The sequence below is a fragment of the Entelurus aequoreus genome, linkage group LG03 (assembly GCF_033978785.1).
Source record: "Entelurus aequoreus isolate RoL-2023_Sb linkage group LG03, RoL_Eaeq_v1.1, whole genome shotgun sequence".
Classification (NCBI taxonomy): Eukaryota; Metazoa; Chordata; class Actinopteri; order Syngnathiformes; family Syngnathidae; genus Entelurus; species Entelurus aequoreus.
In genome coordinates, this window is record NC_084733.1 from 33,211,890 (window position 1) to 33,237,001 (window position 25,112).

General features: G+C 40.6%; 1 protein-coding gene across 7 annotated transcripts in view; it reads left to right on the top strand.

Moving 5' to 3' along the window:
- ralgapa1 (Ral GTPase activating protein catalytic subunit alpha 1) overlaps positions 1–25,112 on the top strand; it is a 142,795-nt gene that overhangs the window by 93,160 nt on the left and 24,523 nt on the right. For all 7 annotated transcript variants that reach the window (XM_062041659.1, XM_062041660.1, XM_062041661.1 and 4 more), the window contains 2 exons: positions 1,047–1,205; positions 2,412–2,539. In XM_062041659.1, coding sequence (XP_061897643.1) covers positions 1,047–1,205; positions 2,412–2,539 — 287 coding nt within the window. The remainder of the gene's footprint in view (positions 1–1,046; positions 1,206–2,411; positions 2,540–25,112) is intronic.

The following is a 25,112-nucleotide window of genomic DNA, read 5'->3' on the forward strand; positions in this document are numbered from 1 at the left end:
TCATCAAAGAGCTACCCCCAACAATCAAAAAGAAACCATAAACTCAATCCCAATTGAAAATAATGCATTCATGTGGTATTAATCAATGAATACCACAATGTCTGACATAATTTATCCTCAATTTATTTATTATTATTTTAAGATGTTCCTTTCTGTCGTATATCCTGTAATGTTATATTAGGTCATTTATAATGTTTGTCAGTTTAATCTATTATATATTCTGTATTTAGATACACATACAATGTTGTCCAGTGTCATCTTATCAAGGTATTCATTATTTAAAATTGTTTACTTTCTATATTCGTCTGTTATTTAATGTTTTTGGCATTTTTTTACTCCTTTATCTATTTCTTCCTACTGTTCTATTTCTTTTTCCATTACTAAATAAGCTATCTACAAACTATTAACCCTACTACCAGGTTGCTTATTAGAAAATGGTCATCTGTAAAGAAGGTAAACACAGAAAAGATAACAAAATATCAGTTGTTGCTCAGAATCGTGGAAAGGGAAGGATTAAATAGCCTTGGCTTTTTCTTACTACTTTGTGGGCGTGTGGAGTTGTGCAAGTGTCCAGAGAAAAAAACACATGAAACGGCAGCCATTGCAAGATGCAAGAGTCAAGTAGAGAAGTGTCACTGTTGGAGGCTGGAGTGTGTTTTTGTCTGACATTGAGGTTAATGACAGAGCTATCACCAGCTGTGCATTTGTGAATGCGTGACACACACTTGTCTTGTCTCCCAGCCCGTATTCTTATCTTTCCGGAGCTTCACTCCATCTTCTTGTCCACTCTCCATCTTTACACGTTCACTCAATCACCTTCAGGGCCAGTCTCGTTGCACTCACATACATACACACAGCAGTACACACAAACAATCCAAAACCTTGGCTGTATCATGGATACACTCAGTCTAGCTCATTGTCTGACATTTGTATGCTTGACATGCAATAGGTTTGTACCACACAAAGTAAAATGTGTTGTTTTGTTAAAATTTCAATAGTAATCTCTATGCCTCAATATTTTTCAATTATTTCTCTTCCCTATCCAGCTTAGACACCTGGGTAATGACGAAGTTCACATTGTTTGGTCAGAACATTCCAGAGACTATCGTCGTGGGATTATCCCTACTGAATTTGGAGACGTGCTGATTGTCATTTACCCCATGAAAAACCACATGTATTCCATCCATATCCTTAAAAAACCTGAGGTACCAGCAACTTTCTTTCTTTGGGTCCCTTTGGTAGCATAGAATAATTTGTTTGACAGAAATTATTTAGATGGACGATTACTCAGAAGAACGGGAAATAACAGTGGCTTTGTTGTTATTGTTAAATTAAGTGTTTGGAATAGCCTTCCCAAAAAAATATTTGTGAAACATTGTTAAAAGCCAGGTCCTTGCCAGCAAACTAACCACTTTAAATGTACCCTTGTAATGAAATACACAATTCTGCTTAGAAAAGTGGTCAAATGTCCAGCCAGAATTATGTCCAAGATGAACTTATCCAAAGGACATTTAACCAATTATTTATGGAGGTTTATGTATATATTTGAACCTATATTAATTGTATAATTCTGATCTTGTGTTGATTACCGTATATAATATTATTAATATGCAGTATACATTCATTGTAAAGTAATTCCACCCTATGAAAAGAATGGTTCAAATAATTAATAAAGGTAGCCAAAATGTATGCATGACATTCATTCCCTATATGAGTGGATGTACATCTCTAAACCGAAACTATATATAGATTTGTAGAATATTTAGTACTGTTGCAGTTGCAAACTGTCAGTTTTTATAAATGCGCGTGCATGTTCAGACAACACAGACATGCATCCAGATTGTCTGACAATCCAAGGGAGAGTCATGCTGCTCTGGTTTATGTTTTAGGCTAAACCACAGACATTAATACCACAGCACTGATAGCCTAACTGTGTTTTAAACAACAAGTAACACAATAAAATAATGTATTTTTTCTGTATAAGAAACATAGACAGAGATACCGCAACACTAATATCATAACCGTATTCTGTTTCATTCATCCTGCGAGCAAAACTATTGAATTATCATTGAGTCCAAAAGCAAGTTAGATAAGATATTTTCTGCATCACTGTATTCAGTCATAGAGCAAAAAGGCTGGAGACCTGGTCTTCAAAATAATTATATTAAAAACCCTAATCTCTTGGGTGGATTCCTCAAGCAGAATATTGAATTAAATATGAAAAGAAGCCTTGTCTCAATCAAGTAGTAATATATCATAAAAACAACTTGATTTCAGTTTGTTTTTCTTGTTTGACGCACAGACCTGATTATTTTTACTCAATAAAACATCAATTAACTGTTTATTGCTTTGTACGAGACAATGAATTGTTCTGCTAATTGCATTTGTCCCAATATTTTTGGTCACTATAGGTACCATTTTTTGGGCCACTGTTCGACGGCGCCATTGTAGACATGAAGATTTTGCCAACAATGGTCAGGGCCACAGCCATCAATGCCAGTCGAGCTCTGAAATCGCTCATTCCTCTTTACCAGAACTTGTATCCTTTTAAAAACATTAGAACATTGATCAGTGTAAGTAACTCCAACCAGTTATTTCTCCTTTTCATTGTTGTTTTTATTGGAAATATGTTCCTAAAGTGACATTTTCATATCCATTAGGTTATTGTATTCTAACATGATACATTGAATTTATAGTCCTTTGTCTTCTACCACTTTCACAGATATTTTTTTTTGTTGGAAATGGTTCCTATTTTGAGGTTTGTACGAGTTGTAGGGATAATATTTCTTGTACATTAGCAAACACATATATCCTACAGCAAAAAATACACCAGTTTAACACAGTACCATAACTATAAACAGGACCGCAGTAGTTTTTTAAGCGACCGGATAAAATGGCATTGAACAGAATGAGATACTGTGGTCTCAACAGAACCAACTCAGCACCTCTGAACAGGCATGTTTCATGACTTAATATGTTCCACTTCTGCTATTTAACTGAATTACTTTGATCAAAAAAAAAATGTTTGCGCCAGTACTGTAGAAGTTATTGTGTACATGTATGTCTGGGAACATTTTGCAGAATCTTAAGGATGGGTGCACATTGAGTAAGTGATAAAAAGTGATGGCAGCTTCATTGATGCGAGTCCTCAAATCAATTGGTATTATTGACTTCCTTCACAATCACTCTGATCTATCAGAGTTTGGTTTTATGCAGCATCTTTACGGACGCTTTGCAATTTTTTTTTATGAAGTGGCATTTGATTTAATAAACGTTTGGACTGTTGTAGAATGGAAGCCTTTCTATAAGGAAAATAGTATCTTCACCCTTTAACTTGCTTTTTAATATCCAGTCACTGCAACATTAATGTAGCACGATTCCCCTCAAACTTCAGCTTCTCTATGCCAAATGTCAATAATTTAAAATATTTAAAAAAAACTATAAATCCCAATATATGGCCCAATATGTAAGCCCAAGGCATTTGTGAACAGTAGTTATGGAATCAATGAAATCCAACCCCCCAGAATCAAAACAGCACCCCTTTTGCTAAAAACACAGGTTCACATTTGATATTCCCCATACTTGTCCCTCTTTTCAATGAGATAAAACACGTAGTAATAGTGGAGGTATTGACCAAGAGGATGGAAGAAGTGGGTGGGGTGCAGGTCTTAGGGGGAGTGCAGTGCTGGTTTGAAGAATCCATTTTGCTTCACGTCCACACAGTCAGACGTAGACAGAGATTGTGAGGCTCAGTGAGGGGTTTTAGCTCGTAGCTGACACCTCCATTGTAATGTGTGAGCGTGTGCACATGCACCTTCTTTCACATATCAATGTCTTTGTAACAGTCGGCTTTTGTAGGACTCCGTCTGTGTGTTTGTGTGTGTTTGCGTGCGCGAGTGTGTGTGTGTGCGTGCGTGCGCGAGTGTGTGTGTGACATGTTTGTGTAAGACATGCGTGTCCATCCATACACACAGAGTGTATGTGGGTGAGTGATGTCACACACGCTGGTTTAGAGATGTTTGTGTGTCTGCTGGTGTCCTGGTGTGTATTGATTGGTGACAGCAGCAGGTCGATGCTTCTGACAGCCTGAATTACAGTAATCAGTCATTATTGACTCCCAGTCGCTCTCCTGCACACACCTCTCCTCCGCAGTCTTTCTACATCTGTCACTTCTTTCTTTCCCTCTCTTTCTCCCTATTATCTCCCTTACCCTCAACATTGTCCCATCATCTTTTTATGCCCCGATCTTCACATTTTGTCATCATTCCTTTTTCTAAAACATTGTCCCTCTCATGTCCTGCGAACGTCTACCCTGACCAAAGGATGAATTTTGTTGTTCAAAACGTACTTACAAACACATTTTGTTTCAACAGAGTGAGACAAAAAAATTTACAATAAAAGATTATAGGTTTATTTCGTAATAAATTCAAGCAAAACACGACTTAGTAGCTGATGTGGAAACACAGAAATAGGCTGTTTTTTGTTGTTGGTCATCCGGGTTAGACACATCTCAGGAGGAATTTTTGGCCCTCTTTTTTACACATACATTTTGTTGAAGATCTTGAGGTTGTCACTCTGCAACTGGAAAATTCCGTTCCCGCCACAGATTTTTATGAGATTCAGGCCCAGAGTACGGCTTGGCCAGTCCAGAAACTTAACATGCTTATTTTTGATCTAGTCATTGGTTACCTTGGCAGTATTTTTTGCATCCTTGTGACGCTGGGCAAACCCATCTATGTCCCATCTCTGCAAGTGCCTTGCAAAGATCATCTTGAAGCATGTTATATCCAACATCAGTAAAAAATATTTAACCTGAAATTCAGTACAGCTTCAGAGGTGACCGTAGTATAGTAGATGAGATGTTTTCATTAAGAGAACTGCACGATAAATGTGTTGAACAACAAAAAGGTATTCGTGTCACATTTATTGATTTGACCAAGGTTTTTGACAGTCGATAGAGAGGGCCTGTGGAAACACTTACCCAGGTCTGGCTGCCCACCCCATCTGACAAGCATAATTTGGCATTTTCATGAAGGAATGGAGGGACGCATAAGTATGGGTGTCAGGCTGTTTGATTCCATCCAACCTATCTAAACTAAGAGCAATATCTAAAGTAAAAACTGTGATGGTTCATGAGCTTCAGTTTGCCGAAGATTGGGACTTGGCCGCCCACTGCCTTGAAGACCTGCATGAGTTCATAACTCCCTTTGCAATTTTAGCCAAGAAATTTGGGTTGACATAACCCTGATAAAGCCAACCAGAAATAAATTACAGTGATCGTCTGATATCCATACATCCATTCATTTTCTTCCGCTTATCCAAGGTCGGGTAGCGGGGGCAGCAGTCTAAGCAGAGAAGCCCAGACTTCCCTCTCCCCCCTCCAGCTCCTCCCCGGGGATCCCGAGGCATTCCCAGGCCAGCCAGGAGTAGGGCTGGGCGATATGGCCTTTTATAAATATCTCGATATTTATAGGCCATGTCACAATACACAATATACAGTATATCTCGATATTTTGTCTTAGCCTTGAATTAACACTTGATGCATATAGTCACACCAGTATGATGATTCTATGTGTCTACATTAAAATATTCTTGTTCATACTGCATTAATATATGCTAATTTTAAACTTTCCTGCAGAGAGGGAAATCACAATTACCGGTAAGTCTATATACCAAAACTGTATTTATTAAACAGTTATTAAGCAGTGGCACAAAAGTGCAAGATTGTCAGAGACATTTTAAAAGAAGCTATTGGTTCACTTTTGTGCATGATGTCACGAAGATGACATAACAAAACAACACTAAATTAAAGTGCACTTTTTGTACAGAATGCCACTACAATATTTTGAAAGAAATAAAGTGCACTTTTGTGCATGTCACCCAAGATATTTCAAAACCTTTAAAATAAAATTTAGCTGCATAATAGGAAATCAAATTGTGTATGTCCTTCGCTATATCTCCTTCTGTTTTTGACAATTTTTTTCATACAATGTTGATCTGGAAATCGAAGACGCCAGGCTCAATTGGGTCAGTGCTGGTTGCTTCGGCATTTTGTTGGTTGTGGCACCGGCCGGAGATGTTGACATGCAGAGTTTCAAGCACTCTTCATTCTCTCGCGGGTGACTTTTCAAATGACGCTACAAATTAGTAGTGCTGCTACTTTTTGTAGCAACGCTTTTCCCGCATACTTTACTTATTACGGTTGTCTGTTCAACATCTTCTCGCTTGAAGCCAAACCACCGGCAGACAATGGACCCCGTGCTGTTTTTCTTGGGAATTAATTCTTCCTCCTCCATTTGTTACCAGATTCGCACTTTCTCTCTCTCGTATTACCACCCGCACCGCTCCGCTTTCACCACCTGCCACAGCTAACGTTACCCATGCCGCTACCTCTCTGCTCGGCGAGGGCGTATGACGTTGCACGCGCGACCGTATGTGACATATGTAACAAGGTGCGCTTGTTTTATCTCTCTGTGAAAAGGAGAGACAAGAAAGAGTGAGAAAAGCCTGTAGTGTAATGCCCGCAGCTAAAAGCAACTGCGTGAGATCGTATGCTGGAATACTCACAAAATAGTCATTTTCTACATCGCACAGAGACAAACCCGCGATACATCGAGTATATTCGAGGTATCGCCCAGCCCTAGCCGGGAGACATACTCTCCCCATCGTATGCTGAGTCTTCCCCGTGGCCTCCTATCGGTCGGGACGTGCTCTAAACACCTCCCCAGGGAGGCGTCCGGGGGACATCCTGACCAGGTACCCGAACCACCTCACCTGGTTCTTCTCGATGTGGAGGAGCAGCGGCTTTACTGTAAGCTCCTCCCGAATGACAGAGCTTCTCACCCTATTTCTAAGGAATAGCCCCGCCACCCGACGGAGGAAACTAATTTCGGCCGCTTGTACCCGTGATCTTGTCCTTTTGGTCATACCCCAAAGCTCATGGCCATAGGTAGGATGGGTATGTAGATGGACCGGTAAATTGAGAGCTTTGCCTTCCAGCTCAGCTCCTTCTTCAGCACAACGGATCGATGCAGGGTCCACATCACTGCAGATGCCGCACCGATCCGCTTGTTGATCTCACGATCCACTCTTTCCTCAATTGTGAACAAGACTCTGAGGTACATGAACTCCTCCACTTTGGGCAATATCTCCATCCCAACTCGGAGATGGCACTCCACCCTTTTTCGGGTGAGAACCATGGACTCGGACTTGGAGGTCCTGATTCTCAACCCAGTCGCTCCACACTCGGCTGCGAACCGATCCAGTGAGAGCTGAAGATCCTGGCCAGTTCAAGCCATCAGGACCATATCATCTGCAAAATGCAGAGATCTAATCCTACAGCCACCAAACCGGATCCCCGCAACGCCATGACTGCACCTAGAAATTCTATCCATAAAAGTTATGGACAGAATCGGTGACAAAGTGCAGCCCTGGCAGAGTCCAACCCTCACTAGAAGCGGATCCAACTTACTGCCGGCAATGCGGACCAAGCTCTGACACAGATCATACAGGGAGCGGACTGCCACAATCAGACAGACCAATACCCCATACACTCTGAGCACTCCCCACAAGACTTCCCGAGGGACACGGTCGAAGGCTTTCTCAAGTCCACAAAGCACATGTAGACTGGTTAGGCAAACACCCATGCACCATCAAGGACCCTGCCGAGAGTAAAGAGCCGGTCCACAATTCCACGACCAGAACGAAAATCACACTGTTTCTCCTAAATGCGAGGTTTGACTATCAGGCGTAGCCTCCTCACCAGTGTACTTGAATAGACCTTACCGGGAAGGCTGAGGTGTGACCCCACAATAGTCAGAACACACCCTTCGGTTCCACTTCTAAGAAGAGAGGACCCACCACCTCGGTCTGCCAATCCAGAGGCACCGCTCCCGATGTCCATGCAATGCTGCAGAATCTTGTCGACCAAGACAGCCCCACAACATCCAGAGCCTTAAAGAACTCTGGGCGGATCTCATCCAACCCCAGAGCCTTGCCACCAAGGAGCTTCCTGACTACCTCGGCAACCTCAGCCTCAGAAATAAAAGAGCCCACCACAGATTCCCCAGGCACTTCTTCCTCTTAAGAAGACGTGTAGGTAGTATTGAGATGGTCTTCAAAGTATTTGCTCCACCGATTCACAACCTCCTGAGTCGAGGTCAGCAGCACACCATCCCCACCATACACGGTGTTGACAGTGCACTGCTTCCCACTCCTGAGGCGGCGAATGGTAGTCCAGAATCGCTTCGTAGTCATCCAAAAGTAGTTTTTCATGGCTTTGCCGAACTTCTCCCATGTCCGAGTTTTTGCCTCTTCGACCGCCAAAGCCACGCGCTGCTTGGCCTGTGGGTACCTGTCCGCTGCCTCCGGGGTCCCATGAGCCAAAAGGACCCAATAGGACTGCTTCAGCTTGACGGCATCCCTGACCGCTGGTGTCCACCAGCAGGTTCTGAGATTATCGCTATGACAGGCACCAACCACCTTATGGCCAAAACTCCAATTGGCCCCCTCAACAATAGAGGTGCGAAACATGGTCCAATCGGACTCAATGTCCAGCGCTTCCCTCGTGACATGTTCCAAGTTCTTCCGGAGGTGGGAACTCTCTCTGACGAGAGACTCTGGTAGACATTCCCAGCAGACCCACACAATGCTTTTGGGCCTGCCAGTTGTGACCGGCATCCTCCCCCACTATAGGAGCCAACTCACCACCAGGTGGTGATCGGTAGAAAGCTCCGCCCCTCTTTTCACTCAGGTGTCCAATACATGAGACCGCAAATCCGATCACACAACTACAAAGTCGATCATTGAACTGGGCCATGGGTGTCCTGGTGCCAAGTGCACTTTTGGACACCCTTATGTTTGAACATGGTGTTCGTTATAGACCAGTTGTCCCCAACCACCGGGCTGCGGCCAGGTACTGGTCCGTGGATCGATTGGTACCGGGCCGCACAAGAAATGTAAAAAAAAAAAAAAAAACTTTTTCTTTTTCTTTTTTTTAAATTAAATCAACATAAAAACACAAGATACACTTACAATTAATGCACCAACCCAAAAAACCTCCCTCCCCCATTTAAACTCATTCACACTCATTCGCACAAAAGGGTTGTTTCTTTCTGTTATTAATATTTCTGGTTCCCTACATTATATATCAATATAGATCAATACAGTCTGCAGGGATACGTTCGTAAGCACACATGACTGTATTTCTTTATGACAAAAAAAAATACCCAACCATGTCTCATCTTCTGTTTTCTGACTGAGGTCAGCAGGTCATCCAAAATTCTTTGGTATATATATATGACCTTGTGCATCAGCCTTTTGATGCGCTGATGCTACAGAGCCAAATTTTGGTCTCATCTAAACTGACCATATCACATTCTCACAAGCCTTTTCTGAAACTTTTAGATGTTCATTGGAAATCTTCAGGCAGGCCTGTACATGTGTTTTCCTGAGGAGGTGGACCTCATGGGCTGCAGTTAGGGCTGGGTGATATGGCCTTTTATTAATACCTCGATATTTTTAGGCCATGTCACGATACACGATATATATCTCGATATTTTGCCTTAGCCTTGAATTAACACCTGATGCATATAATCACACCAGTATGATGATTCTGTGTGTCTACATTAAAACATTCTTGTTCATACTGCATTAATATATGCTAATTTTAAACTTTCATGCAGAGAGGGAAATCACAACTAAGTCAATTTACCAAAACTGTATTTATTAAACAGTCATTAAGCCGTGGCACAAACATTCATGTAATTTCCAAAACAGAAAGTGCAATATTGTCAGAGACATTTTAAAACAAGCTATTAGTGCACTTTTGTGCATGATGTCACTAAGATGATACATCAAAACAACACTAAATTAAAGTGCACTTTTTGTACAGAACGCCACTACAATAGTTTAAAATAAAGTGCACTTTGGTGCATGATGTCACACAAGATATTTCAATAGCTGTCAAATAAAAATTAGCTGCATAATAGGAAATCAAATAGTGTATGTCCTTCGCTATGTGGTAGGTTACTGCGGATGTTATCTCCTTCTGTTGTTGACAATTTTTTTCATACTGTGTTGATCTGGAAATGGTGTTGATGTGCAGGTTGCTTCGGCATTTTGTTGGGTGTGGCACCGGCCAGAGATGTTGACATGCGGAGTTTCAAGCACTCCTCATTCTCTAGCGGGTAACTTTTCAAATGATGCTACAAATTAGCAGTAATGCTACTTTTTGTAGCAACGCTTTTGCCGCATACTTGACATATTACGGTTGTCTGTTCAACATATTCCCGTTTGAAGCCAAACCACCGCCATACGATGGACCCTGTGCTGTTTTTCTTGGGAATTCATTCTTCTTCCTTCATTTGTTACCAGGTCCGCACCTTCTTTCTCTCGTAATACCACTCGCACCGCTCCACTAGCACCACAGCTAATGTTACCCATTCCGCTATCTCTATGCTCCGCGAGGGCGTATGATGTTGCACAAGTAACAAGGTGCGCTTGTTTTATGTCTCTGTGAGGAGATACCAGAAAGACTGAGAAACGCCTGTAGTGTAATGCCCGCAGATAAAAGCAACTGCTTGAGAACGTTTACTTGAATATCACGATATAGTCATTTTCTACATCGCACAGAGACAAATCTGCAATATATCGAGTATATTTGATATAACGCCCAGCCCTAGCTGCAGTATCTCTATTTATTATGATGTGGGTTACCCACGTTTATCTTGGTGACTGTGGTCTCAGATTCCTAGAGATCATTAACCAGCTTCTCCCATAATTCTGGGCTGATCCCTGACATTTTTCAGAATCATCTTTACCCCAAAGAGTATCTGGCATGAAGTTCCAGGGCAAGAGTGATTGAAAGTCATCTTACATTTATTCCATGGTCCCTTAAACGTTTTAGTTGAATACATGGAATGTTTTATTGTTTTTTTGTCATTATGAACCACTGATCCACAGATACAAGTGTAGCAGACATTAACACCACAGACAGGACAGAGGCTATGGAATTCTTGGGTTCTCTATGTTTCTGATTGATTGCCTTACTGTAGAATCAGGTATCTACACAAAGCGGCTGGCATACAAGCAAGTGGCAGACAGAGGGGAAAGAAGATTGGCAAGGCTGAACGTGTCAATGGTTGTCTAGCTTTTTCTCTTTTACTTTTTTTCTCTAACACTCTGTCTCCTGGCCCTCAGGGCAGTCCATATGCCTTCCCTCTCGCACTGATCTTTCATTCACCATGGCCAGAGCCATCCAAAACACACACAGTGCCAAGTAGCTGAGGCAGCTGTGTGTAAGTACAACTCCATCTTGCATATTGGCCCATTGCAACAACAAAAACATTTCATGACTGTTAGGCCTGTTTCATACCTCTGTCGCCATATGAATGCTACTAAATCTGTGACTGCCACTTTTCTTCTTCTGCATTTTCTGGTAATGTGGTGAACACGAATCGCACATTTACACATCAAACGGTGTAACAATGATCAGAAACGCACTAGAATAGGGATGGGTATTGTTTACATTTCAACTTATTCTAGTACATTTTTTTAAGAATGATGCCGGTGCTTAAAGGTGAGTTAAAATTTTTGGGAATTTTGCCTATCATTCACAATCCTTGTGTGAGACAAGAACACGTTTTTTTTTTAATACATTCTTACTCATAAATAATGGTAGCAAAAATCAGCTAACAATGTAGTTAATGGGATTTGCTCTAATTGGCCTATAACGCGCTCTAAAAAACATCCAATAACCTCCAATGTTTTATATACACACTGTAAGTACTGTATATATGTAATGTAATAACAGACTTAGCTCAGTGTGTGTGTGTTGGCGCAAGTGAAGGACGACTGCTGCTTGTTGAGAGAACAGATATTTTTTTTGCTGATAGGTTAGGTTACTTTATTAGTACCCGAAGGTCAACTTTTTCGGCGTTGTTACGGCCGACAGAAACCGGTTTTACTCAATTAGGCAATTGTTGACTAACTCTTCATCGTCCTTATACCATCTTGGTAAAAGTCACAGTGTATTCCTAATAAAAATTTTTTTTTAAAAGGACAGAGACTGACTCTCATACACTGGAGATTAATTGTTTGGGCACTTGATTCCACATGAATGATAACCGGCATAGTATACAAAAAATGGGCTACACCAAAACCCAGGTACCACTGTATTCTAGTTACATTTTTTAAGCTACACTAAAGGTATTTGTGACCAGTCAGTGTAAATCGTAGATAAGATGTGGTCAATCAAAGAATGGTATATGGTGACATTGTAAGAACCTGTTGTTTTTTACACCACAGATATATGATACCACAGATATACACACGCACGTTTGCGTGTGCGTGTGTATATACAGTATATAAACGTGTGAGCTTGCATGCGTGCGTGTATACATAAGTATATCTACATATGTGTGTATATATGTATGTATATATATATATATATACAAACCCCGTTTCCATATGAGTTGGGAAATTGTGTTAGATGTAAATATAAACGGAATACAATGATTTGCAAATCCTTTTCAACCCATATTCAATTGAATGCACTACAAAGACAAGATATTTGATGTTCAAACTCATAAACTTTTTTTTTTTTTTGCAAATAATAATTAACTTAGAATTTCATGGCTGTAACACATGCCAAAGTAGTTGGGAAAGGGCAGGTTCACCACTGTGTTACATGGCCTTTCCTTTTAACAACACTCAGTAAATGTTTGGGAACTGAGGAGAAACATTTTTTAAGCTTCTGAGGTGGAATTCTTTCCCATTCTTGCTTGATGTACAGCTTAAGTTGTTCAACAGTCCGGGGGTCTCCGTTGTGGTATTTTAGGCTTCATAATGTGCCACACATTTGAAATGGGAGGCAGGTCTGGACTACAGGCAGGCCAGTCTAGTAAATGATAAATGATAAATGGGTTATACTTGTATAGCGCTTTTCTACCTTCAAGGTACTCAAAGCGCTTTGACAGTATTTCCACATTCATCCAGTCACACACACATTCACACACTGATGGCGGGAGCTGCCATGCAAGGCGCTAACCAGCAGCCATCAGGAGCAAGGGTGAAGTGTCTTGCCCAAGGACACAACGGACGTGACTAGGAAGGTAGAAGGTGGGGATTGAACCCCAGTAACCAGCAACACTCCGATTGCTGGCACAGCCACTCTACCAACTTCGATACGCCGTACCCGCACTCTTTTACTATAAAGCCACGTTGATGTAACACGTGGCTTGGCATTGTTTTGCTGAAATAAGCAGGGGCGTCCATGGTAACGTTGCTTGGATGGCGACATATGTTGCTCCAAAACCTGTATGTACCTTTCAGCATTATTGGCGCCTTCACAGATGTGTAAGTTACCCATGTCTTGGGCACTAATACACCCCCATACCATCACAGATGCTGGCTTTTGAACTTTGCGCCTATAACAATCCGGATGGTTCTTTTCCTCTTTGGTCCGGAGGACACGACGTCCACAGTTTCCAAAAACAATTTGAAATGTGGACTCGTCACAGCACAGAACACTTTTCCACTTTGTATCAAGTCCATCTTAGATGAGCTCAGGCCCAGCGAAGCCGACGGCGTTTCTGGGTGTTGTTGATAAACGTTTTCACCTTGCATAGGAGAGTTTTAACTTGCACTTACAGATGTAGCGACCAACTGTAGTTACTGACAGTGGGTTTCTGAAGTGTTCCTGAGCCCATGTGGTGATATATCCTTTACACACTGATGTCGCTTGTTGATGCAGTACAGCCTGAGGGATCGAAGGTCACGGGCTTAGCTGCTTACGTGCAGTGATTTCTCTAGATTCTCTGAACCCTTTGATGATATTACAGACCGTAGATGGTGAAATCCCTAAATTCCTTGCAATAGCTGGTTGAGAAAGGTTTTTCTTAAACTGTTCAACAATTTGCTCACGCATTTGTTGACACAGTGGTGACCCTCGCCCCATCCTTGTTTGTGAATGACAGAGCATTTCATGAAATCTACTTTTATACCCAATCATGGCACCCACCTGTTCCCAATTTGCCTGTTCACCTGTGGGATGTTCCAATCAAGTGTTTGATGAGCATTCCTCAACTTTATCAGTATTTATTGCCACCTTTCCCAACTTCTTTGTCACGTGTTGCTGGCATCAAATTCTAAAGTTAATGATTATTTGCAAAAAAAAAAAAGTTTATCAGTTTGAACATCAAATATGTTGTCTTTGTAGCATATTAAACTGAATATGGGTTGAAAATGATTTGCAAATCATTGTATTCAGTTTATATTTACATCTAACACAATTTCCCAACTCATATGGAAACAGGGTTTGTATATATGTATGAATTTTTTGTTTTGGTGTCTTTTCCCCACAATTTCCCCCTCTGTCATCTTTTTTCTTCTTCTTTCTATTGCCTCCTGCTCCGATCCACCTGCGCCAAACACTAAATATATCCAAACATTTAATAAAATTGAATAAAAATAGAGAAACGACAAGTATCCCACACTTCTCTTTTGTAAAGCAGAAATGGGCATCTACAAACCCTGTTTCCATATGAGTTGGGAAATTGTGTTAGATGTAAATATAAACGGAATACAATGATTTGCAAATCCTTTTCAACCCATATTCAGTTGAATATGCTACAAAGACAACATATTTGATGTTCAAACTGATCAACTTTTTTTTTTTTGCAAATAATTATTAACTTTAGAATTTGATGCCAGCAACACGTGACAAAGAAGTTGGGAAAGGTGGCAATAAATACTGATAAAGTTGAGGAATGCTCATCAAACACTTATTTGGAACATCCCACAGGTGAACAGGCAAATTGGGAACAGGTGGGTGCCATGATTGGGTACAAAAGTAGATTCCATGAAATGCTCAGTCATTCACAAACAAGGATGGGGCGAGGGTCACCACTGTGTCAACAAATGTGTGAGCAAATTGTTGAACAGTTTAAGAAAAACCTTTCTCAACCAGCTATTGCAAGGAATTTAGGGATTTCACCATCTACGGTCCGTAATATCATCAAAGGGTTCAGAGAATCTGGAGAAATCACTGCACGTAAGCAGCTAAGCCCGTGACCTTCAATCCCTCAGGCTGTACTGCATCAACAAGCGACATCAGTGTGTAAAGGATATATCACCGCATGGGCTCAGGAACACTTCAGAGACCCACTGTCAGTAACTGCAGTTGGTCGCTACATCTGTAAGTGTAAGTTAAAACTCTCCTATGCAAGGCGAAAACCGTTTATCAACAACACCCAGAAACGCCGTCGGCTTCGCTGGGCCTGAGCTCATCTAAGATGGACTGATACAAAGTGGAAAACTGTTTTGTGGTCTGACGAGTCCACATTTCAAATTGTTTTTGGAACCTGTGGACGTCGTGTCCTCTGGACCAAAGAGGAAAAGAACCATCCGGATTGTTATAGGCGCAAATTTGAAAAGCCTCCATCTGTGATGGTATGGGGGTGTATTAGTGCCCAAGACATGGGTAACTTACACATCTGTGAAGGCGCCATTAATGCTGAAAGGTACATACAGGTTTTGGAGCAACATATGTTGCCATCCAAGCAACGTTACCATGGACGCCCCTGCTTATTTCAGCAAGACAATGCCAAGCCACGTGTTACATCAACGTGGCTTCATAGTAAAAGAGTGCAGGTACTAGACTGGCCTGCCTGTAGTCCAGACCTGTCTCCTATTGAAAATGTGTGGCGCATTATGAAGCCTAAAATACCACAACTACTGTTGAACAACTTAAGCTGTACATCAAGCAAGAATGGGAAAGAATTCCACCTGAGATGCCTAAAAAATGTGTCTCCTCAGTTCCCAAACGTTTACTGAGTGTTGTTAAAAGGAAAGGCCATGTAACACAGTGGTGAACATGCCCTTTCCCAACTACTTTGGCACGTGTTGCAGCCATGAAATTCTAAGTTAATTATTATTTGTAAAAAAAAAAAGTTTATGGGTTTGAACATCAAATATCTTGTCTTTGTAGTGCATTCAATTGAATATGGGTTGAAAATGATTTGCAAATCATTGTATTCCGTTTATATTTACATCTAACACAATTTCCCAACTAATATGGAAACAGGGTTTGTACATCAACAATATGATTTGCCTGAGCGGCTAGACAAGACAGATTAAAAAAAAAACCTTTTTTTTTTTTTTTAAACTTGAGACGTCTCGCGGGTCAGATTGTGGACACTGGCAGGCCAGATCCGGACCCCCAGGTTGTAGTTTAAGGACCCCTGGTATATACGGTTGAAGTATCATACAATGTAGTCGTCTTCAACAATATATATAATGCTACTTTAAGTAGATGGGTCCAGAAACCCTAGGGTTCCTGGTACGATTCCATGGAGCTTCCGCCGTCCTAGTCACTGTTAAAAAGCAAAAAAAAAAAAAGTTTATTCAATTAGAAAACTTTAGACTGTCACACTCCTGCCTTGATTTGCCACAGCTACACCACAGTCTAATACAACATGTGTCAGTAAACATTTGTATGTTATAGGTTTTGGAGTAAGTTAAAAGAGTGAGCCGCACCCGTTTTCCATCTAGTCCAACATGTGCTTCTGGGAAACTGCTGGAGAGACACAAAACTGTGACACAAACACACACACACATTAACCTCATAACAGGTTTAAACAGTATGTTTGCATGCATGAATATTGAAACATATGTCATCTGTCCTGCACTGATGCTGTATTTTAGTGTGTTAATTTTACACATTGACTGTAGATGCTTTGCACTTTTAGGATTAGTGCAAGCTATTGTGTGTCTGTGTGTAGTGGTTGATTGGCAGGGATAGTGGTAATGTGGCTGAGGTCAGCATATGGCTTAGTGTGATAGCAGTGTTGTGTTTGTGTGTGTCATCTGAGCATGTATGTGTCACCGCCGTTCCCTTTCTGTCACACTGTGTTCCCAGTGAAATGATGGCAGCTTTGGGCATGTAGCGCTATTATCCCCCCATATCCACACACATACAAAGACACACACACTAAGAGCAGCCAAACGCCTAGCGGTCTGCCTGGCTTCTCTTTGCCAGCTCCCTCAATAAAGCCTATTGTCCCAATAAGACTACAATCTGCTTTGTGTGACAAGAAGAGTCTGTTCCTCACAATGATAGAAAGGTGAGGGCACAACCTCACAAATGGAAGACACTTTGTTATTGCTGATGCTGATATCAAAATCGGGTCATGCCATCTTTGACCCTCATTTAACTTCCAAAATACTTATTACCATACTTGCTTTGATAAAAAACCATAAAGGCTTTATTGTTGGTAGTCTGTTCCTTGACTTTGTCACATTATATTCATCAAGTTTTTTTTACAAACAATGTGGCAGAAGGGTTAGTGCGTCTGCCTCACAATACGAAGGTCCTGAGTAGTCGTGAGTTCAATCCCGGGCTCGGGATCTTTCTGTGTGGAGTTTGCATGTTCTCCCTGTGACTGCGTGGGTTCCCTCCGGGTACTCCGGCTTCCTCCCACCTCCAAAGACATGCACCTGGGGATAGGCTGATTGGCAACACTAAATTGGCCCTAGTGTGTGAATGTGAGTGTGAATGTTGTGTGTCTATCTGTGTTGGCCCTGCGATGAGGTGGCGACTTGTCCAGGGTGTACCCCGCCTTCTGCCCGATTGTAGCTGAGATAGGCTCCAGCGCCCCCCGCGACCCCGAAGGGAATAAGCGGTAGAAAATGGATGGATGGATGGGTATTCTTACTTCAATGTTTTGTCTGGTTGCATTTAATTTTTTTTGAACAAATGTTTTTTTACCATGGGGGGGTAAATAAATATGACATTTTAGTATACCAAATGGTAGTAAAAAAATATCTGTGTACAAAAAAAACACATTCACAGACAGGCTAAAACAACGGGTAGTGGTTTATCCTGAATTTGTAATGGAATTTTAGTAGATTATTAGTATTAGTAGATATTCAGTAGAAAATAATTTAAGGAAAAGGTGCTCCACTAAACAATGGCATATTTTGAAAAAGTTAATTTTTGTGTGTGCACTGGTAGAGCACAGTGGCGTTACAGCTAAATATAACACTTATACAAAGTAGGTGTGTCCCAATTCGATATTGATATCGGCCATATACCAGCAAAAAAAAAACAGTTTTGGATGATACCGGCATCTAAAATCTCAGATTCTAGCAGTTCTTCAGCGTGTTTACTTGTACAAGGTTTGACAGACAGTTAATCTAAATGTCCTCCAATAAGCACACAAGGTTTCCTTGTATTTAAGTACACAAGCTAGAAATTTGTAATTAGTATCCTTATTTAAACATTATTGCAGTCTAAAACATGACATTTGTCAATATAAAGAAGTATAGAATACTTATTGGTGTACATTACTTACAGATACAAGTTTTGCAAGGCAGAAGTGTATTAGAATGTATCAACTAACAAACGTGTCTGGATCAATCAATTTACAGCCTCATGATCTTAACTTTATTAACTACTGTAACCACTAGGTGTCGCCAAGAAACTAATTACCACTCCACTTCAATTTAAAGACAGCATAAGTCTGTCATAGGTATGAAAAACATTAACCTAATCGTTGTTCTGAGTAATTTCACTTTTATCAAGCTTTTACTAACAACAAAATAATCAAAGTATCTTAGGACTCGGATATTGTATCAGATTAGTATCGGTGTAGGCCAATACTCAAGGCTCCAATATCAGTGTTGTAGTAACCTTTATTTAACCAGATAAGAAACCAATAAGATCAAGATCTCTTTCACAAGAGACATGAAAAAAATGTATCGGGACCCCCTTTTATATGAAGGGTAATAAACAAGAAAAAAAAATTGAGAAATAAAAAAGCTTTTATAACAGGACACACTGAGATGTTGTACAAAGAGAGGAAGTTTGTATAAATACAAGTACCGTAATTTCCGGACTATAAGCCGCACCTGACTATAAGCCGCACCAGCTAAATTTAGGGGAACATACAGATTGCTCCATATATAAGCCGCACCCGACTATAAGCCGCAGGGTTTTGATGTGTAATTACCGTAGTATATAGGGGTTCCTGCTACCACGGAGGGGATTGTCGGGACAGAGATGACTGTTTGGGAACGCAAAGCGTCCCATTTATTAACAATAAATCTTTCAATCATTCAATCAAACTTTCACATCTTTGACATGGCGAACAGCATTCGTGCAGAGTACAAATAATACAACGGTGCAAAGTAATACAAAGTGCTCACCTGTACGTTATCAAAATAACCAGCCTACCGGTATATGAAAAGTCAGTCTTTAATCATTGTGTCATCGTCTTCCTCCTGCGTACTAAAACCACCGAAATCCTCTTCGTCGGTGTCGGAGAAGAACAGGCCGTAAATAAGCCGCACCCTTGTATAAGCCGCAGGGACCAGAACGAGGGGAAAAAGTAGCGGCTTATAGTCCGGAAATTACGGTACTCACACTGGTAGGCATTTTTTTGTGGACATAGCTCAATTCAAGAGTGTACGTTCTGCTTTGTTTTGCAGAACACTAACTTGTGTAAATTGTTTCATAATTGGTACCACACCTACAGCTATAAAATGTGAAAATTAATTTTAGGAATTTAGGCAGTTCTTGAAGAATGTTAAATAAATTGTTACTGTGTGTTTGAGAATACTAAAGGAATGGTTTAGCATACACATTTTCACAATGGAAGTATATTTCTATTGATCACATCATGGTATAATTATACAACATTAAAAAAAATTTTAATTATTAAATGTTCTACCTGCAAGACATAGTCATTAGCTTATACAGTGGTCACAGTTCTCATGGATTAAAAACTAAAGTTGATGCCTTTAACTATCTCTCCTGTTCCAATGTGCATTTTAGTCTAATTCTCAAAAGGTCTAAATCCACTAACGTTTCGATGTGAGAGCTTATTTTGAGAAAATTATTTTAAAATCAGACTAATTTAGTTTATAGAAACGTACTGACACTCCGCCAGTAAGCTGTGAGTGCTTTACCATGACTAAACCATCAGTGGCTTACCTTTGCTCGAGCAATCCACCCCTCTGAGCATTAAATATCTGATCTGCCCTGTGTTTAGATGAGTCATTGTAAATGAAAGCTATTTTATGAGTCTTGTTAATGTTTTTTGTGTGCGACAAGGTGTTTAAGATTCATGAAGGGCTCCCGTGTATGACATATTAATAGTTTATTTGTTATGTATTCTTTGTATGCCAGGGCTATTCAACATCTGTTGTTTTGGGGACCACAGTTTCTGAAAGTGAAGGACAGAGGAACCAGACTTCTTCCTTCACTGTCCATCTTACTTTGTATATTCCTAAGGACCAGCGTCGTATACAGTGGACATTTGATTGTTTGCTTATTTATTTGATCAGAGTGGCGAAATTCGGAAAAAAAGTATCCCTATCTATAGGAACACTGCTGTTTTTAGGGGCCTACTGTAAAAAAGTTTGTCAAAGATCATCTGTATGACATTGTTCTAATGTTTAAGGAATCTTTTTTGTGTTCCAAATTATTTTAACTAAACTCGCAGGCTGGTCTGGTGTCATTCATTCATACGGCCCACGGACCGCCAGGTGAATATAGCCCTGATGTGTTCAGTAATCCGTTTCTCTGTTTGTCTTTTCAAAATGGTATGTCCTTAAACCACAACTTAGTCAGTTGAGGCAGACAAATGTCATTGTTTGTTTTTTCAAATTATTTTCCCAAGATAAGATTTTCTTTTTGGATTCACTGCCAAAATGTTTGATCATGTGTCAGTGAGTGGTTTAATTTGTGTAAGAAGCACACTTACATATTGAAAGTGCATTCAGATAACGTTTGCTATAAACACGCTTGTAATCAATCGCAATTAAACTGTTCAGATTGCCTTAGACGATTCTCATCTCATCTCATATGAAGCCTGTTCAGATGAGAGGCAAAACCTTTTTAAGAGAATCTGTTCTAAATAATCTAGTAGTGATCCATTTTGCTATAAAGACTCCAGAATGGTGGCGCATGTACCGGTAGTCATGTCTGTCTGATAATCTGGTTCTGTGTTCGAATTTTGGTTTTGACCTCTCTGTATTGAGTTTACGTGTTTTCGTTGTTACGAGTGGGTTTTCCTTGGATACTGCAACCCAGAAGCCAACCAGCATCTATTGTCGTTTGACTATTGTTTGACCTTCAACAGTCCCACATCAATTGGTTGATTGCTCACCCTTGTCTTGAAACTGAAAACTCAGCTTTTCTGTGTAGGAATAATGTTCACTTGTGTGCGTGTGTGAAAGGCTAATATAGGTGACGACTGCAGATGAGGAAAAAGAATGCATCTTCTTGATTAGATAATTATTGTCACACTCTTCGTGATGTTCGACAACACCCATGTTGTGTATGTTTCTGTGAAATAAGAAAAAAGCTATAATTGCACTTTGGTCTCCTTAGTGGTAAAGCTGATCATATAAAACTTGTGCCCACGCATGTCAAGGAGCGAAACGTCCTAATTAATGTATCACTTTGTTTCCTTCTCGACCCCTGCTTCTGCATTGAATTAAAGAACCGATTGAATTAGATAAATGTGACAGTGAAAGTGAGTGTGTGTGTGTGTGTGTCTTCATGCACAGTGAGTGTTGCATTAGACCAACCCATCTCTGTCCTCAGTATGTACAAGAGACACGCACGCGCGCGCACACACACACACATAATGAAATCTCTAAGCCTTGCTATCACATAAAGATATAAACCCATTAGCTTGTTCCTTTGGGCATGGACACACACGCATGTACACATAGGTTTATCATTACATGCTGTAAAGCTTTTCCAATTGTATTATCCCTCTGATATCCTTCTTTCTGTTGTCTGTTCCAATGCCTCGGGTGGAGCGGACAGATAGGGAGGTGGTGTGTGAGATGCTGAGTGAGATACAAGGCGTGTGTGTTGTGTGGATATTTCGTAGGCAAAAGTTATGCATAGTATATTTTGTACTTTGGCTGCCAATTTATTTAATTGTCCAGTGGTGGTGTAATTTGTAACACATAAAAACGGGAAACCAGTGTGCATCTTTTATGAGGACATATTATGCAGTTTTTACGGTTTGTGTGCTGCTTTTTAAAAATCACTTTTAAGGGGGACCAATTATGTAAAACCATGTTTTCTTACCTAATAGTACTTGTTTTTGTGTATTTGGGATCTGCATAAGTCCCGAAAAATTTAAATCAATCCATGGAGGCTTGGCAAAGATATTTATGAAACAATCTTGTCTTCTTTCATACTTTCTTTAAACGAGCTGTTTTTGTGACGTTTTCTCCATTAGTTACGTCAGCGGATATCCCCACATATGGTAAGATTTACCCGAAAAGCTTTGCGCGAGTCCGCCATTGTTGTCTTGACGATGTAGTCCATAAGTTCATTCTTTTTCTCCATCCTCATGTTGTGGTGTAGACTGGCTCGTACATGCACATGCATTCTCTGATGTTCCTATTTCTAATACAAAATAGCGCAAAGTTTGTGAACTTTTGTCAGTAGACTCGCTATGGAAGGGCTAAAAACTACAACATCGCTGACGGGAGAAGACGCAGTCGAGGTGGAGGCACATAAATAGACCGCCCATGCAACATTTTGACATAAGAACCACCATTAAATGTTATGTAGACCACAAGGAAGTGTTTTAAATGTAGAAAAAAATCACAATACGACCCCTTTAAGGTATTTAAAAGGCGACTCTGCAGTACAAATCAATTCTATTTAATACACCTACAAGTTTTAATGAGGCCTGCAACGATTCATCGATTAATGAAGTTAGAAAAAAACATACATTTGTATTTTGCTACTTCCATGATTTGTTGAAATGAGTAAATGTGAATGAATGCAAATGTGAGTGAATTAAATGAGAGCGGTGCCGATGATGTGGCCTGTGTGTGGTGGAAACTTCAAAGTGCCGATGAAGATCGATGGCTCAAAGAAAAACGACAAGGCGGAAAGAAAGCAAAGGGCCCTTAGAAGATGAGAAGGAGGGTTTCTGATCATTTCAAAGTGAAAAAGACAGACATTGTGAAATGTGAATGTGGTAAAATGTATGCGAATGGATCCTCCAAGCATCATTGCTCTGCCTACATTGAGGCTTCCAGCACGACTACTACGTGGAAATACTTCACATCCTGTGTAATTCCTCTTGGTTGGAGCTGTCCCTCAATATGATGGAACCACAGGCGTAGGTTGTTCTACAATAAAGTTGACCGCTACGGCAAAGATAGAGCCGATATAAGCCGTGTCGTTAGAATTCAGTGCCGCAAGTTCCTGCTGAGGCAGCACGGTGGAATAAGGGTTAGTGCTTGTGCCTCACAATAGGATGGTCCTGGGTTCTATCCCCGGGCTCGAGATCTTTCTATGTGGAGTTAAAGTTAAAGTACCAATGATTGTCACACACACTAGGTGTGGTGAAATGTGTCCTCTGCATTTGACCCATCCACTTCTTCACCTCCTGGGAGGTGAGGGGAGCAGTGGGCAGCAGCGGTGGCCATGCCCGGGAATCATTTTTGGTGATTTAACCCCCAGTCCAACCCTTGATGCTGAGTGCCAAGCAGGGAGGTAATGGGTCCCATTTTTTTAGTCTTTGGTATGACTCGGCCGGGATTTGAACTCACAACTTTCCGATCTCAGGGCGGACACTCTAACGACTAGGCCACTGAGTAAGTCATCAGTAGCATGTTCTCCCCCATGACTGCGTGGATTCCCTCCGGGTACTCGGCTTCCTCCCACCTCCAAAGACATGCACCTGGGTATAGGTTGATTGGCAACACTAAATTGTCCCTAGAGTGTGAATATTTGTCTGTCTCTCTGTTTGCCCTGCGACAAAATGGCGTTTTCTCCAAGGTGTCTGCCCGAATGCAGCTGGGATAAGGTTCTGTCACCCCCGCAACCCTGTGAGGGACAAGCGGTAGAAAATGAATTGATGGATAGAAGTTCCTGCTGTTGTCGTTCGATGCCGCTCGCGTCAAAGGCTCACCAATGTGGAGATGTGTTATTGATGAGGCAGGAGTTGAACATGAATTGCATCCGCGGTTATAGTCTCTACTTGACATGACGATACAGGCATGTGATAATTGGAAGTTCCCCTAACCGGGAAATGGAAGTGCAGCTTGTTGACCTATTGTGAGCGCCACAACATAACATAAGAAAAACAGACAAATAGTGTACAGAAATACACATAAGACATAAATCAGACTTAATTTAGGCCAAAAATAAATAGAATTTGCTTTTTAAAAAAAAGATATAAGCGCTAAGTGACGAGACATGACTGCATATAGAATTTCAAAGGGGTCATGTTTTTTCTACATTAAAAACACTTCCTTGTGGTCTACATAACATGTAATGGTGTTTTTTTGTCAAGATTTTGCATGAATTATGTTTTACAGACCATCTTCAAGCTTTTTTCTGAGTGTCTTTTCAGGAGGTGCTGTTTTGTGGGTGGTCTTATTTACGTGGCTCCACTTAGACTGTATCTTCTCCCTGTCATCCATGTTTTAGTTTTTAATGCTTAATGCTGGACTACAATGGCAGGCTCGCGCAAAAATCTTCGGGTAAATCTCTGCCATACATGGGGATATCCGCTGATGTAACACTTGGGGAAAAAACGTCACAATCATAAATTCCAAACGGCTCGTTTTGGGGAAGTTTGAAAGAAGGCAGGATTGTTGTGTAAATATTTACACCATCCCTCCTTGGTTTGATTTGAAGGTTTTGATCCCAAATACAGAAAAACAGTTGGTTTTGCGTAATAGGTCCACTTTAAAAAATTGCATCTTGGGGCCAAGCACGACTATATACTGTATGCTTTGCAAATTGTTTTGTGTCCTTTAAATAACTTCTTATCCACGTAAATACCACCTCTTTGATTCCATACCAATCTGATTTATTGATTAAAGTGTTGAGATTGATAGTGTGATGTGCTTTACTATGTACAGTACTTTTTAAATTTGTATAACTTTATACATTATCAAACTACTGAAAAAAAGCTTTTACCAATTTAAACAATCATCTGGCTCCCTTTTTTTTTAAACAAAATAGTCAAACATTGCTTTGCAATGAAACATAACCACAGTATAATACAAGTGTTTATAATTTGATGTTGTGATCAAATATACAATGATATTATATTTAAACA